Source organism: Notolepis coatsorum (assembly GCF_963971535.1).
Source record: "Notolepis coatsorum genome assembly, chromosome: 6".
Taxonomy (NCBI): domain Eukaryota; kingdom Metazoa; phylum Chordata; class Actinopteri; order Aulopiformes; family Paralepididae; genus Notolepis; species Notolepis coatsorum.
Genome location: NC_140170.1, coordinates 160,014,866 through 160,031,884, shown reverse-complemented (window position 1 = coordinate 160,031,884; position 17,019 = coordinate 160,014,866). Strand labels below are relative to the sequence as shown.

The window sequence follows — 17,019 nt, the reverse complement described above, 5'->3', positions numbered from 1 at the left end:
GGAAAAAGTGGATAAAAAAAATGTAGATGCTTGTTTTACCCGGCTCCACAACCGTAGGAGATTTGTAGACAATGGGCGGCTAGGTGGTGTAGTGGGCAAGGCACTCGCCACCAGTGTGGAGACGCTAGGATTCGCGTGTTCGAATCCAGCTCTCCACATTGTTTTCAGTTTAGCTGGTCGTCCGCAGTAATACACATTGGCCGTATTACGGGGAGGGAAAACTGAAGGGTGGGGATCGAACGTTGTGAACAAGCGACTCCTACAAGTCGGTTGGTGCGCCTGCGCAGTAGAATCAGGACGTGTCGGGGGCAGCGTGAGCCTCCCACGCGTTACTCCTCGACACTGAGAGATCGAGCTGCGCAGGTGAAAAGATGCGACTGCTGTTACCTCAAGTACCGGAGGGGACTTGTGCTATGTATGACTTAGTCCACATTGCAGCCGGCTTGTGGGAGGCAAGAAACAGCGTTCGTGACAGGGGAGGGTTGAATTGGACGATACGAAATTGGGATGGGAGAAAATATAGAAAAATGGGAGAAAAAGTGGATAAAAAAAAAAATGAGATTTGTAGACAACCATACACAACAATCTATACAAACTATACAATATAATGATATATTCTATCTGTCTGCGCTTGGTTAAATCTCACCTACTATATTCTCCTCTCTCTGTGTCGCTCCAGTTCGTACCCCCAGCAGCAGTTCCCTCAGCAGGGCAGCCAGGGCCAGTTTGGCCCTGTGATGATGAACAGCCCCATGAGCAGCCCTGGGCCGGCGGGCGGGGCTGGAGGGGGTCAGATGCCAGGACAGATCCAGGGTCAGATGCCAGGACAGATCCAGGGTCAGATGCCAGGACAGATGGGCATGAACTCCATGGCAATGGGCCGAATGCCGATGGGATCTGACCAGGTAAAATTACCTCTTGACCCTGAAGGGTATGATTGTGTTGAAAAGAATACATACCGTATGTTATTCCAGTCATCTTATACAGTATAAATACTTGGTATTCCAGTCGTCTAATACAGTATAAATACAATACCGTATGTTATTCCAGTCATATTATACAGTATACATACAGTAGTCCAGTTATCTTATACAGTATAAATACATACAGATACAGTATGTTATTACAGTCTTCTTATGCAGTATAAATAAATACATACCGTATATTATTCCAGTCATCTTATACAGTATAAATACATACAGTATATTCCAGTCATATTATACAGTATAAATAGTACTGTATGTTATTCCAGTCATCTTATACAGTATAAATACATGCAGTATGTTATTCCAGTCATCTTATACAGTATAAATACTTGTTATTCCAGTCGTCTAATACAGTATAAATACATAATGTATGTTATTCCAGTCATATTATACAGTATAAATACATACTGTATGTTATTCCAATCATCTTATGCAGTATAAATACATACAGTAGTCCAGTCTTCTTATACAGTATAAATACATACTGTATATTATTCCAGTCATCTTATACAGTATAAAACTATGTATAAATACATACAGTATATTATTCCAGTCATATTATGTAGTATAAATACATACAGTATGTTATTCCAGTCATCTTATACAGTATAAATACATACAGTATGTTATTCCAGTCATATTATACAGTATAAATACATACTGTATGTTATTCCAGTCATCTTATGCAGTATAAATACATACAGTATGTTATTCCAGTCATCTTATACAGTATAAATACATACAGTATGTTATTTGTCATCGTATACAGTATAAATACATACAGTAGTCCAGTTATCTTATACAGTGTTACTTACCCTTAGCTGCCAGAGTTGTACCCTTCCTGCTGACTTGTACAGAACTTGTAAGTCCCTTTGGATATAAGCGTCGGCTAAATGACTAAATGTAAGCTAGCCTAGCTTAGCACAAATGAATGGAAGTGGATACGTGGAGATCAGCTAGCCTAGCTGTTGGCCAAAAACACCTCTCCTGGTGTTTTAAGCTAGGCTAGTGATCCGTATCGGCTTCCATTAATTTGCGCTAAGCTAGGCTAACTTGCAGACTGATAGCTTTCTGCCGAATGCACAGAGAGGAAATTTGTATCTATCTTCTTGTCTGACCCTGGAGAAGACTGTAAGCGCATTTCCCATAATGTTACCATGTTCCTATAGTTGTGATGCCGTCAAGATATGAATGTAGAGAGGTGAAGTCAATGTGAAGATGGTGACGTTGACTGTGGGAGACTTTTAATGAACCATTATCCCTGTCTTCTCGTTCAAAATGGACATGAATATTGTAGTCTAAAGCTTATTTGGGTGAAACTCTTACGTGAATCCACAAAATCGGTCTCCCTTTTGTCGTCTATGTATGGAGCAGCTACAGATGTCACGTGTTGAGGACATCACGGGTTAAGAGTCTCTCGGTGAGGTCGGACAGGGTTTGGGAGAGAGTTGTTTGTGTTTACAGATATCGATCAGACCGTCCTAGACCATAAGAAATTATACATATTCATTCTTGATCTGAAATGGTGTTAGCTTTTTACTTGTTCTGTGTTGTACTTCTATTCTAAGAAATCTATGATGTTGACATAGAGCAGCCGTTGTAATGACGGCAGTGTCCTGGTTCGATGTCGTGAAAGGATCACGCCAACATTTTGAGAAATTAGCTTACCGTCTTCTCCAGGGAGAGACAAGAAGATGGATACCAATTTCCTCTCTTGTGTGTTCAGTAGAAAGCTATCTGGCTGCATGTTAGCCTAGCTTAGCACAATGAATGGAAGCGGACATGACTGGTTAGCTTTCGGGAGACGTGTTAGTTGGACAATGCCTAGGCTAACCGGTCATGTCTGCTTCCATTCATTGTGCTAAGCTAGGCTAACATGCAGCCAGATAGCTTTCTACTGAACGCACAGAGAGGAAACTGGTATCTATCTTCTTGTCTCTCTCTCTCTGGAGAAGATGATAAGCTAATTTCGCAAAATGTTGGCGTGTTCTTTTAAGACCGAACACACCTCCATTAATTAATTTTCTGTTATTTTGCAGAAGTATTGCTGAGGATGTGAGGCTGAGAGCAGGAAGAGAGCCCATACCAGAGGGGCTACAGTGACTCGAGCCTCCCCACCTGTGCGGGGGGGGGGAGGAGCAGAGCTGGACGGAGGACTCCTCCATCCCTCTCCTCCTGCAGAACACACCGCAGTGACATCACAACCGACTGCTCCTATCAGATTCACATAGAGAGTTGCATCCCTCACTGCAGCTTCACACACCTGAATGGATTATGTCTTCAAGATGGACAAACAGAGGGTCTCTTTAGTGCTTGTGTGTGTGTGTGTGTGTGTGTGTGTGCGTGCGTCCATGCAGGTATGGGTTGGAGTTGATTTATTTTCAATTTATTAGTGCAAACATAAACAGAAACCGACAATTATTTGCCTAATGGATTTAATAAGTTGGACAGGACGCCTGTTTCAGGGTAAACGCTTTCCATAGAACAACTTTTACTCATGGTGAAATTAAACATTTTGAAACAAGAAACTCCCACTTCTCCCAGATCGATTTTGAATTGAAAGTGGATTGAGCCCAACTCGTGTGTGTGTGTGTGTGTGTGTGTGTGTGTGTGATTGCCCTGTGGCTGTCAGGCAGTGTTCTGCATCATGGTTGGAATAAGACTAGGACTATGGTACAACTGGCTGTAGCTGCACTTTAACCCAGAGGCTCCTAAAAGAGAAAAAAGAGAAAAAGAAAAAAAGAAAAGGATTGTTGCAATATTTCTTTGTCATTACAGCCTTACTAGAGATTCAATGCCTTCACAACAAATGTTTGTCTTTCTTTCTCATCCTTTTGGATGCACCTCTTTTTTTAATCTATCTTTCTGTTTTTTTTCCTTTTTTTTTTTTACCGAAGTCATTGGAAGCTATAAGCACACAGGTCAGGGGTTGAGGTTAATTTGTTTTGAATTTCAATCAATTGAAAATAGAAACAAAGAGATTGCAGTTTATTCCCTAAACGATGTAGCAGTCATTCTAGCATAGCAGACATTTAGTTGATAATTAGGTTGCGTAGAACACCCTAATTATTAAAAAAAGTTTCGAATGAATTGAATTTTGAACAGAAAATACGGCTTCCGGAAATTGAAAGTGAATTCAACCCCCAGACGGTGACTACAGCTAATTTGTAGTTTATTCAGATTGGAGCAATAAAACGTTGTTTCATATGTTTATGCGTTCGATTGTAACTGAGTATCATAAACCCTGTCATTAGCAAACAAATGGTACTGCAGTATTAGAGATATCGCCAATATCCACTCTGTGAATAGGAATTGTAAATATACTACAAATATATCATACATGCTTATTATTGACCCATTTTATTGCACAGAGTATATGACTTGTCCGTATTTTAATTGTGTCATTTGATTTGACAAAAAAAAAGATTTCATTTTCTTTTTAACCTTCAAAACATTATTTGCAGACATGCAAGTTTCCCCCTTTTTCCATACTTGTCATTTTCCTCTGAATATATATTTTATATTTTCTTAAAGATAACAGCCATGTATTTCATGTTTTTATTTTCTTTTTTTCTTTCAGCGAGGCACTTTTACATGTGATGAATATCTGATGAACTGAAAGTTTTTTTTAGCTTTCAAATGATTAGAGGTTTTAATGTCTGGTGGTGGAAGTGAATTTGGTTCAGGACGGTTCCCTCGAACATAACCGTAACACTTACAGCGTACAACTACGATGAGTTATAACGTGTTGAAAGAGTGCGTTTAGCGATAAGATGGTTTTACCTTGTAATGTCTTTTCTTGGAACAAATTTGAACCTTATCCATTGTGGCTCTAATTTTGTCTGGATTGTTTGATTGATTTTATGACGATGTTATTAGCTGGTTTTTTTTTGTATGTCGAGAACCACTTGTATTGATACAGCTGGTCAATTATGAATACCCCTTATAATACTTCATAGATACACGCTGTAAGTGTTATGGAGATTTCTTTGTCAACATAGTATATGATTGTGAGTGAGTGGAGCAGGGTGTAATGATGTGATGTGTGTGCGTGTAACAACAGGACTGTTCCTAACACCATTCCTCGCTGTTTTTTTTTTTTTTTTTTTTATCCCCTCATTTCGACTGTTATCCTTGACTCGCTGAAAAATCTACCTTCAAAACATGCGCAATCCAAAGATATTTTTCCACATCTTTGTATAGTTTCTGAAGTCGCTGGTTGTACATTTTAATTGTGATTTTTATTCTACGCGTTCTATTATTGCCGACGGTAAAAGGGGGATACATAGATGGTGATTTTGTAAATGGAAAGGACGAGCTACGTACTGTATGCGTGGGAGGACTGGGTTGAGCTGTGCTCAGCGGGGAGAGGCCGGTCTGGACGGAGGTAAACACCGATGCCGCTTCTCGCTGCCGAAACCACGAGTGCAGATCCAATCCGTCGCTTTCTCTGATCAGTATTGACTTAGACCGTTCGTTCGGGGGTCTTTGGGTAAAGAATGATTGAGTTAAAAGTTTATTTCCTCTTTTAGAGTGATCTAACATCCTTGTATGTGGGGAGGGGGTGCAGAAAATCAAGTGGCTTTGTGTTGGATTTTAGTATTAGGGATATTCTGATATGAATATTGGTATACCCTCTTTTTATCCTGGTATCGGCCCGATATCCAATACCAGTATCCGTATGGGTGCATCTCCAGTGAGAAGTACAGTACTAAAAGTGGACTTGAAAGTCTACTAGTACTCTTCTTTACATCCAGATGAGTTTTGTTTTTGTTTTTGACGTTTGAGGAAGTACCTATAGAATGAAATACTCTTTTAACACATATCAATCTATTTCTTATATTCTTTTGGAAACTAAATGTTTTCTTTCCAGGTTTGTTAACTTCAGGAAATTTCCCTTTTTCTAGAATTTCAATGAAGTGAAAAAAAAATGAAAAAAAATGAGAAAAAAAGGTCTGGATATCATTGGGTTCTTCAATTTTCTTTCCTTTTTATTTTGGAGGCGAGATAAGCTGTCATTTTACAGGATGTATATTACAGATTTTTTTGTTTCTCTCTTGATGTTGATATTGATGTAAATACAAATTTCTATTTAAACATTTGTGACTCCACTGTCGTTTGTTAGTTCAGTATTTTACGTAATAAGGGCAGCATATGTGCCAGTTTGAGGGCTACACCCTGGGCAGCATAGGTACCAGTCTGAGGGCTACACCCTGGGCAGCATAGGTACCAGTCTGAGGGCTACACCCTGGGCAGCATATGTGCCAGTCTGAGGGCTACACCCTGGGCAGCATAGGTACCAGTCTGAGGGCTACACCCTGGGCAGGTACCAGCTGGATTTCCTGCCACTCTTCTGTTCATTCTTTTTGTATCCACTTTTTCTCCCATTTTCTATTTTTCTCTCATCCCAATTTCGTATCGTCCAATTCAACCCTCCCCTGTCTCGAACGCTGTTTCATGCCTTCCACAAGCCGGCTGTAATGTGGACGTGTAAGCCATACATTGCACAAGTCCCCTCCGGTACTCGAGGTAGCAGCCGTCGCATCTTTTCACCTGCACAGCGCGATCTTTCAGCGTCAGGGGTCTGAGCTTTGGAGGGACGCCGCCCCCGTCGCTTCCTGATTCTACTGCGCAGGCGCACCAACCGACCTGTAGGAGTCGCTGTCCACAACGTCCGATCCCCACCCATCAGTTTCCCACCCCCTAATACTGCCAATTGTATTAGTACGAACGACCAGCCAAACTGAAAGCAATGTGGAGAGCTGGGCACGAACCCAGCGTCTCCAGCATTGGAGGTGAGCGCCTTGCCCACTGCACCACCTAGCCGCCCCCACTCTTCTGTTCATGAAGTGCACACACAGGTTTTCCAATGACTGCAGCGTCGCACTGGAGTTCTGAATAGTGAGGGAGTGGAACCAGCAGATGAAAGTGAAGGTTCGTCTGCTGTTAACCAAAGAGCTGTAGAATCTATACAATCTATACAATCTAATGTTATCAATAAGTAGGGGAGAAAACACATGGAACTTGATGGTTTGGTGCCAACGCATTACAGTGATCACATTACACACTGATACGTGATGCCAGGATGTACAGCACCGCTGTATATTATCCTAGATACATTCCAGCTGTCAGCAGAATTGATATCAGTTGGTAGCAGGAGTGAAGTGAGAGACCAGTAGTGGCCCACAATGTACCAACAGTCAGCTTATCACAAACCCAGTTTGAGTATGATGAGACTGATGTATTACAAAACACAAAACCTTCTGCCCTGAAAAGATGGTGAACTGAAATATGGCTACTTTGCACTGCCTTATCCAACCACAATTCAGATTCAAATTTAGATTATTTTATTGTCACAGCTTTTATAAATGTACATACATTCAGAAAAACGTGAGATCCCTGTTTTCCCCAGCTCCTCAACCATAGTAGATTTGTTAACATACACAACGTATATTCTCTATACAAACTATCACTATAAACTAAATAAGCTATAAACTAAACATAATACACAACCTATATTCTATCTATACAAACAAACTATGTTAGCAGCATTGTGTGGTGTGTAATATGGTCATAATTCAGAGTCTGTCCGTCAGTAGTTTGCCCGCTGGAAGTAGCTGTTCACTGTTGTTTTGAACCACCTGAGACTGCGGTACCGTCTGCCAGACGGCGTGAGGTGTATAGATGTAGGCTATAGGTTGCAGTAAAGATAAGGATGATAAAATCCGGCAGGTGACATCACTGAGCATGCTGATTAACATCTTGCTGCCAGGTCACCACAGGGTGGCGCTGTTGTCTACTCCTGCTTTACATACATGTTCAAAGGTCTGTGCTAGACTGCAATTCATGAAATGACCGCCTAGTAGCAGTAAATGACTAAAAACAAGTTTAGCTGAAATAAATTACATGATGCAAACTTCAGGCGTGTATGGTAGGGATTAAAATGTGAAATTGCACATATGAAATGGATAGCCTATGTAAGTCTACTGTAGTAGCCTAGTGCTTCGTGGCAATAAAGAGCAATTTTTTTTTGTAGCCTACAATCGCCGTTCCTACATTCCACAGAAGCCATCTCTGAGCCAGAATTATGTAACTGATTTGAGTTTACCCTATTAAAAATGTATTATCCTGATATATATTTTTTTTTAATCTGTTTTGGTACGAATGAAAAGACAAAACGACTAAACAAGTAACCTCCGTGGATTAAGATTAAAAGAAACATGTTAAATATACTCGTGTCAATTCTAACCCTCTAAAGTGTAAGTTTTTCTTAAAATAAATAAATACAGCGTGTATATTAATAGCAGGCTTCTAACTACTGTGCTGTGGGAATCTATAACAGAGCGCGCGAGCGTCTCTCTTGTTGGCGGCGCTCCCAGCCCATCTGCGGCCTGGCCCGTGGATTACTGTTTGTTAATGTTTCAATCAGCTGTGTGTTGAGGAATGTGGAGCTATTTAACCTGAACTTCCCCAGGTGTGCCGCGGCGCCGCTCAGTCTGGGCCCCGCCGCCCTCCCCTGCCCTTGGCACAAAGCTATCACACAAACACAATCACACACTGGCCGTGCCTCAGAACGCCGGGGCTGCAGCTGTGCGCATCGCACCGCAGGGACGTGGGGAAAACATTGCACCAGGGAGACAGAATAAATCTTATAACGAATTGCCTTTCCAAACCATTTTAACCCGTGCCCTGCCGAAAAGACTGAAACCCCCTTAATAATGTCGCGGATCTGATTTACAGGATCCTATATCGAAACACGCCTTTTTTCAATCACCGTTTTATTAAATACACCAATTTTTTATATAGAGCCTAACTTATATCAGGTGTTTTGGCAATGTTTAATGCATTTAATGAAACGGGGGGGGGGAGACGTATAGTCCATGTGTTGAAACATGTGTCATATTATACAGCAGGGCTGTGATGTTTATCATATGGGTTTTAAACATGTTGCTTACTGACTGCCACTAGGACCTAGGACAAGCACTTTAAAACTATAGGGAGACTTCCTCGTGTAATTTGATATGTTAACGAGCCATACAACAGCAAATTACCAATTTAACTGGTCGAGGTCGTTATGTAGGCCACCAGGCTTGGTATCATGTTACACCTGCGGTAATAAGTGAATTGATAATAGTTTATGCTATAGATTGCCCTCAGCGACGGGACACATTACATTTCCCAGGGCCCCCATCAGTGACATCAATGTAAATATATATATATATGTTCTTGTCAAATAGTAATATAGTTATTGATAAATCAGAATGGCCTGGCTTTTTTAATGTAGCCATTAAAACCTGTCGTCAAAAGACTTCACACTCGTCTCATTTGCACTTTATGTAAATAAACAATGGCCATATGTTAAGTAACATTTATGATATCATGTTGCTCACCCCCCCCCCCCCCCCCACACACAAACACGATGACACAACACAAGTGTTCTTGTTCAAAAATAATTGTCTTGTTTTAATAAAAACACCGATAAAGTACATTGTAAGAAAACAATATCATTTTCACATAATGTGGCATTGTAATATACAATACAGTTTGTCGCTCAGGAAGAATCTGAGAAATGAACTTTTTTTGTCTTTTACAAAATTTGGAACTTTCTACATGGATTTACACAAAGATACAAAAAAAAAGTAACAGAAAAGTAAAAACTCTTCTCCTTTAGAACCCTACAAGCAACGAGCGATGCTAGTTGCATTGGTAGCCTAACTGCCGTGGTCTCCCGGCTAACCCAGTCTATTTGGACACCGTCGGGCTCCAAAGGACCTCGGATGAATCGAGGGCCTCCCCGGGACACATGGTCCCTTTCCGCCCAGAGAATGTCCACTGAATGTATTTGTCTAGCGTGGGAGTTTGAAACGTCCCTACTCAGTTCAAGGTTGATTTCTGACGTGGTCTAATGTCACATCATCAAGTCGCCTTGTTCGTTCTTTCACTGCTCCTCGCTCGTGGAGTGATGCTCCCGTGTCAAGTCTTTAGCGGCACATGATCCTGTCGTCCGAGCATCCGTTCTGTAGAGAGGGAGAGAGAGAGATGACAAGATGGTTACAACACTGGTTTACTTCTCTTAAGTCATCACACGGGACGTCTGTGTTGCAATTAATGGGCGCCAGCTTTACGCATGACCCGGGTAACTTTTACGCACGCTCACAACATTAGTAACTGACCCGATACTGACAAGTTTAGAGCAGCCGCTCCAAGAAGACACTCATCAAAACATGGGGGAGACAATATTTACCTCGACTGCGATGCTGGCGAGCTCCGCGTTCAGGGTGGTCAGCGGCGTGCGGGTCGCGCCGTTGGCCGCGTGCTGGCGACTCTTCTCGGGCTCGTCCAGCTCGACCTGCAGGTCCCAGATGTAGTCGATGACATGCTGCAGGATCTCCACCTTGCTCGCCTTCTTGTTGGTGGGCAGGGTCGGTACCAGCTCCTTCAGCTTACTGTAGCAACTGTTCATGTCCTGGAGGAACACGCTCATCTGCTCGTCCAGCAGCGGGAGCTTGCACTTGGAGATGGCCAGGCTCTGGTCCGACAGGCAGCGCACCACGTCGTCGCTGCCCACTTTGCTCTTCAGGGCGCAGGTAGATCCGACAACCTTCATCTCGACTGGGTACACAAGAGTAGTTTCCAGGGAAAAGGAGGGAAAGCAAGATGTAGGCACAAAAAAAAACAAGTAGTTTTTCTTTTGGCTTAAAAGCGATAAGGCTTCTTCTCCTGTTCTTGGAGATTGTTGAGACGGCAATGTTGACAGTTTGCAACAGCCACATGAGCGAACCTCCGAGGCTTTATAGTAGACAGGGGGCTGGTGGGCGTCGCCGAGCGCGTCCTGTTTGCGGGAATAGACCAATGGGGCGGCCGCGTTTGTATTGGTGGGTCGGTCCACAACTGTTCTCGCAGCCAATGGCGGCGCTCGCCTGGTTATCGGGATTTACAATCTGTTTGAGGGACGGCGTTACAAATGGAAACAAATGTGTGTCTTTTACGGGTGATATGTGGGAATCCAGCTGTCCATGGCTTGGGGACTCTGCAGGTGTAGAGTGCCCGGGGACAGCCGAGGGGTGGTTGAATGCATGGGTATGTACTGTGAGAGAATGTGTGTGGGATCGGGGGGGATGAATAGGATGAATGGTTGATGATAATTACCGTAGCGCCCTAGATTTGCCTCTCTCCATTATAGATGACACCACAGATGTGGATGACAATGGTGCAATAAACTAGGGAGACGCAATTACTTTGAACAAGATATAACACTTCTGGGAAGGGGATCCCATTCATGTGTGCTTAAAGAGTGGCCTAAACTAAATGGTAGTCTTTTTAAGAACATCAGTCACCTCGCCGTAGCCTTTTCAGAGGTTATTATTATAACCACACGCGAGTGAGATGACTCGACACGAAATGAAAAAACATGTCGCGGTGGAAAAGATGCAGAAATAAAAATGGAAATTAATTTATTAAAGCTTAATAGCATTAGAGAATAATGGCTAAATGTGCATGTTGTTTTAGTCGTTTTTAGTGCACTGCCACTTATGCATTAGGCTTTCTGGAGAAGTCTCGGCTTTTAAACTCAATGCTTTCTTTATGCTTGCAAACTGCCCCTATTTTAGTACAGACTCTCTTTTTCCTCTCGTGAAGGAAGCCCCTGTGAGCAACTTCACGGATTCCTTCACATGTTCTCCGTGTGTGCTCAGCCTTGTGTGCACATTGGAATTGCATTGCTCTGTTCTGAGTCTTCCCCCAGATTGTCCAAACAAGCCGAAGCAGACTGGCAGGCGCCAGCGCGGTGACGTCACCCATTCATCCGAGCCTTGACGCCTGTCAGCCTGGCGCCGCGCGGGCGGTCTCCATGGAGACCTCAAACAAGAGGCTCGTACTCCCCCATTCACCTGCGTTGCGCGCAAACCATGAGAACAAACTGGCTGCGGAGATCATCATTCATTTATCACCTTAAATCACTGTGATGAGATTACCGCCCAGCGCACCTGCAAGCGGCTATTGTCACCCGGCTAACTTGAACAGTCCTTTAAGCAAAAGAGCCGAGGAGGGGAGGGCGGGTACTTAGGGAAAGCATGCATTTTTCCCACCACATTTTTACACAAATGTGCAGGGTAACTGTGGCATTCCTTCACATGAACACTTTTTTTCCCAGCTCCATTTCCCTTCTGCTACTTCCCTGTGTTGTGCAAGATGCTTTTCAATTATCACAACATTGTAAAGCAGCTGTGATGATTTTTTATTTCTATTATTATTATTTAATTTAATAGAATAGAATATAAATACTTTAATCATCCCGAGCTAAATTTGGCACTACAAATCACTCACAGTAAACATTTAGGTAGACAAAACAAAGTTACGAATAAGAATAACAAAAAAAATGGCCTAAGAATAAAATAAGCCTAAGAATACTTATTATCATTATTATTATTTTTGCAAAATAAAAGCATGTCTCTATTATCATCATATGCCATATTAACTTTAATCGACAAAGCTGCCAGTTCAATTCTAAATGCATTTTCGTGCGTCATGCATTTGTTCTACAATATAATTTTAATTGGCAATAATAAACAAAACTTAAATTTTTGTATAAAAAAAAATGTAAATGCACATTTCCTCATGCAACATAAACAGATTATACCAGCTCGTCGAGTTTAAAAACGATTAGCATTTGCAAATACAATGAAATTCCAAGCATTTTCAAAAAGATTTTTTTTTTTACGAGATTCTAAATCTGCTCCGTTCTCATGCATACAAACGAATGACTCCAGCATCGCTCTCTTGTAACAAACTATTTTCTCGTAGCTCTCACAGCAGCCCGTTAAATCCTTTTTTTTTTTTTTTTTGTAACTTTTTTTTTCTTCCCGTCCTTTTTTCTTTTTTGTTTTGCCCTCTGTCCTAGGTCGCAGCTGACAGGGGCGGAGGGAGGGCCCGGGTGGGCAGAACAATGGGAGTGCGTTGCAGGGATTGTGGGAGAGAATCTAGGCTGGAGCCACCGTGTCTGGAGCGCCCCTCCACTCCCCTCATCCAGCTTTTGTTCCGCTGCAATAGCTATCAGCACTTCCTACTGACACCAACAATAACTCTACACAGCTGGGCTCTTTTTAGCCTGTTTACAGCACATCAAGGAGAGGGGAGCTGGGAGAGAGAGAGAGAGAGAGAGAGAGAGAGAGAGAGAGAGAGAGAGAGAGAGAGAGAGAGAGAGAGAGAGAGAGAGAGAGAGAGAGACAAGGCAGAGGAGGAGGAGGAGAAAGAAAAGTGAAACATATTAGCTCCTGATTTTAACTGACCATCCCTCCCCCCTCGCCCCCACACACCATCCCAAAACATCCCTTCTTCAGGCATTTGGTAGACAGGCGCTGGTACGGAATTGTATCCCCAGTGGAGCCTTAGTCGTTTCAAACGGATTACAACCGTAAGAGGGCTGTCGAATCCACTTTGTACTTCCCCTCAACGCCCTGGCTACTGTTTGGACCGTGACGTTGCAGCGTCCTGTAACCGTCCCACGGCTGAAATGCTACTTTTTGGGTGTTTTTTAAGAACACTGTGTACTTATAAGCTCTGTTTGCAACACACAGAAGACAGAACGCTTTCCCCCCCTTTTTTCCCAGTATGTTTGGTTTTAAATTGTCCCCGTTCGGTAGTAGGGGAAGTGGGTCTCGCACGCCCTCTTTATCGCCACAGAGAGGAGATCCACAAGAGCAGAGTACAGGAAGCAGTGCAGGGGGAAAAGTCGATGCAGGACTTTGTACAAAGGAAACAGGACATTCCAGTAACGCTTTCACACTTTTGGCGCTGTTATTATTACTGGGCAGAGGACAATAAGTAGCTCTCTTACTACTTCCTGAGACATGAAAGTGCCACAACCCCCAATAACGACGGATGAGATGAAATGGTTTCTTGGAGGGAGCGAGGCTCTCGCTTGACTGCCGTCATTATGGCTGCCCTATGTTGAAAGGCAGCAGCGAGGAATTTTGGTTTGCGAAGCACATGAACATTTTCAACAATATTCACTCACATCACACACATGTGATGCACACACACTCTCGCACACTCACACGCACGCACACACACACACACACACACACACACATTGAGGCCATCTCCCCACCAGCTGCAGGATTAGTTTCCAGTTCCCAGTCTGGCTCTTCCTGTTTGTCTCGATAATGATCACACCTGCGTGCAGGTGTGTGTGTCGGGAGGCTCGTGAGACCGGGGGAGGGAGGGGGTGGTGCGGTGTCACGTACAAACACTTTGTACACAATGTCACATCTTCTCCTCGTCGGGGGCTGTTGTCTCATTATGCGATATATATTGTGGAGATTGACCTTTTGACACTCAATTTACAATTTGCAATTCTCAAAGTCATTTAGCTGAACGCTTTTATCCAAAGAGACTTACAGATTGTGAACAACATGTCACCAGGAGGGGTACATCTCTGGCAGCTATGGGTCAGTGGCGTTGTTCGTCAAGTGTTGAGCTTGAGTGTGACACTCTGAGTGCATAGTAGTATAGACATATTACATATACATTTACATTTAGTCATTTAGCTGGCGCTTTTATCCAAAGCGACTTACAAGTTCTGTACGACAAGTCATCAGGAAGGGCACAACTCTATCAGCTGAGTAACAATGTTCATCAAAGTGTTGAGTGCTACAGTGTAGGTTAGTATATTAGGACATGCATGACAGTAAGGTTAGTTAGGGTTAGATATATATATTTATTTATTTTGTCATTTCAGATAATGGTTGAAGAAGTGCGTCTTTAGTCGATGGCGAAAGATTGGACGGGTTTCGGCTGTCCTAACTGTGGTGGGCAGTTCATTCCACCATTGTGGGGCAAGGACTGAGAAAAGGCGGCTTCTCCTTGATGACCCTTCCGGAGCTCGGATAGGAGTGGGTCTGAGACGGTAGGCGGGAGCGGTTCCCTTTGCCGCCGTCGAGGGCCTTGAAGCGGATTCGTGCGGCAATGGGGAGCCAGTGCAGGTCCCTAACAAGTGGGGTGACATGGGCTGACTTCGGTAGGTTTGAGATATTAGCAAGATAGGTGGTAGTATAAGAATAGTAGCATAGTAAGAGGGTTAGTATTTTTATTAATATTTTATTATTTCAGATATGGTTTGAAGAGGTGTGTTTTTAGTCAAAAGATGTAGAGCGATGTAGAGCGTAGGGGTCTTGAGGGACACTCGATATATATAATATAAATAATATAATTTTGATCACGTTTTGTAGTTGTGAGAGGGTCTGTTAGAATCTGTTATGGCAGGTATATGGAATATACCTCTTTTTCTGGGTATTCATAGTATAGCTAACCCACCTACCATTACCGTTGGAATATGCATATAGTATGATGAGGTCAGAGTAGAACCACCAACTACCACTAGAGTACAACACAGAGTATACCTACCTATCAATCAACCAACAATAGATCGTGTATTTGTGAACTTGGAAAATAAAATAAATTATAAAATAAATACAGTAGAAGGTGCAGTGCAAGGAGATCAATAAAAGCAAGTATCAGGACAGACACACATGGGCAGGGGGGGGGTAAACAATCACAGACTAACAGTAGCAGGACAGACACATGGGCATTGGGGGGGGGGGGTAAACAATCACAGACGAACAGGTGTGGACATCGTTTAAAAGACATTTTGTCCTTAAAAAGAGGGATGGAAGGTTGGACAATTTGAGTGATATTTGCAGCTCATTCCAATCAGTGGCAGCAGAGGATTGGAATGAGCTGCACCCATAGGAGGTATGGGCCTCGGGTGGTATTAGGTGTATGTACTGGGAGGACCTTGGGAGGTATTAGGTGTATGTACTGAGAGGACTTTGGGAGGTATTAGGTGTATGTACTGAGAGGACTTTGGGAGGTATTAGGTGTATGTACTGAGAGGACCTTGGGAGGTATTGGGTGTATGTACTGAGAGGACCTCGGGAGGTATTAGGTGTATGTACTGAGAGGACCTCGGGAGGTATTAGGTGTATGTACTGAGAGGACCTCAGGAGGTATTAGGTGTATGTACTGAGAGGACCTCGGAAGGTATTAGGTGTATGTACTGAGAGGACCTCAGGAGGTATTAGGTGTATGTACTGAGAGGACCTCGGGAGGTATTAGGTGTATGTACTGAGAGGACCTCGGGAGGTATTAGGTGTATGTACTGAGAGGACCTCGGGAGGTATTGGGTGTATGTACTGAGAGGACCTTGGGAGGTATTAGGTGTGTGTACTGACGGGACCGAGTGTGGAAAGAGTTCTTGTGCAGTAGGTTGCTGATATATGGTATATATTTACCGAGAATGGCTTTGTAAATGAACGTACCACAGTCCACGTGTCTGTGTCAGCAGTTTGACCCTATAGTAGACCCTATAGCCCTTTAGTAGACCCTATAGCCCTATAGTAGACCCTATAGTAGGCCCTATAGTAGGGGTCAAGTCAAGAGTTTTATTTGTCACGGCATACAAATATACAATGAAATGCGGGGGGTCTTGCCCGCAACGATGTGCATAATACAATAGTAATATATAATAGAATCCAATAGAATGACATTGTGCAATAAAACAAGTAAACAAAGTAGGGCATCGATGTACTAGCCTCAGAAAGCTAACGTTAGCTGGCTCCACTAGCAGCCTGTCGATGTACTAGCCTCAGAAAGCTAACGTTAGCTGGCTCCACTAGCAGCCTGTCGATGTACTAGCCTCAGCAAGCTAACGTTAGCTGGCTCCACTAGCAGCCTGTCGATGTACTAGCCTCAGCAAGTTAACATTAGCTGGCTCCACTAGCAGCCTGTCAATGTACTAGCCTCAGCAAGTTAACGTTAGCTGGCTCCACTAGCAGCCTGTCAATGTACTACTAGCCTCAGCAAGCTAACGTTAGCTGGCTCCACTAGCAGCCTGTCGATGTACTAGCCTCAGAAAGCTAACGTTAGCTGGCTCCACTAGCAGCCTGTCGATGTACTAGCCTCAGCAAGTTAACGTTAGCTGGCTCCACTAGCAGCCTGTCGATGTACTAGCCTCAGAAAGCTAACGTTAGCTGGC

The 17,019-nt window shown here is 43.2% G+C and overlaps 2 protein-coding genes across 4 annotated transcripts in view; one reads left to right on the top strand and one right to left on the bottom strand.

The window, feature by feature from the left end:
* Positions 1-6,087, top strand: part of ncoa3 (nuclear receptor coactivator 3) — a 132,477-nt gene extending 126,390 nt beyond the window's left edge. For all 3 annotated transcript variants that reach the window (XM_084317346.1, XM_084317344.1, XM_084317345.1), the window contains 2 exons: positions 680-905; positions 3,026-6,087. In XM_084317346.1, the coding sequence (XP_084173472.1) occupies positions 680-905; positions 3,026-3,037 (238 nt within the window). In that variant the 3' untranslated portion in view covers positions 3,038-6,087. The remainder of the gene's footprint in view (positions 1-679; positions 906-3,025) is intronic.
* A 3,335-nt stretch (positions 6,088-9,422) lies between these two features.
* id1 (inhibitor of DNA binding 1, HLH protein) lies at positions 9,423-10,740 on the bottom strand. Its single transcript, XM_084317353.1, has 2 exons — positions 10,231-10,740; positions 9,423-10,003 (listed from the first exon to the last, which is right to left on the bottom strand). The coding sequence occupies exons 1-2, from the start codon at positions 10,591-10,593 to the stop codon at positions 9,968-9,970; spliced, it is 399 nt and encodes a 132-aa protein (XP_084173479.1). The 5' UTR covers positions 10,594-10,740; the 3' UTR covers positions 9,423-9,967.
* Positions 10,741-17,019: the final 6,279 nt, after the last annotated feature.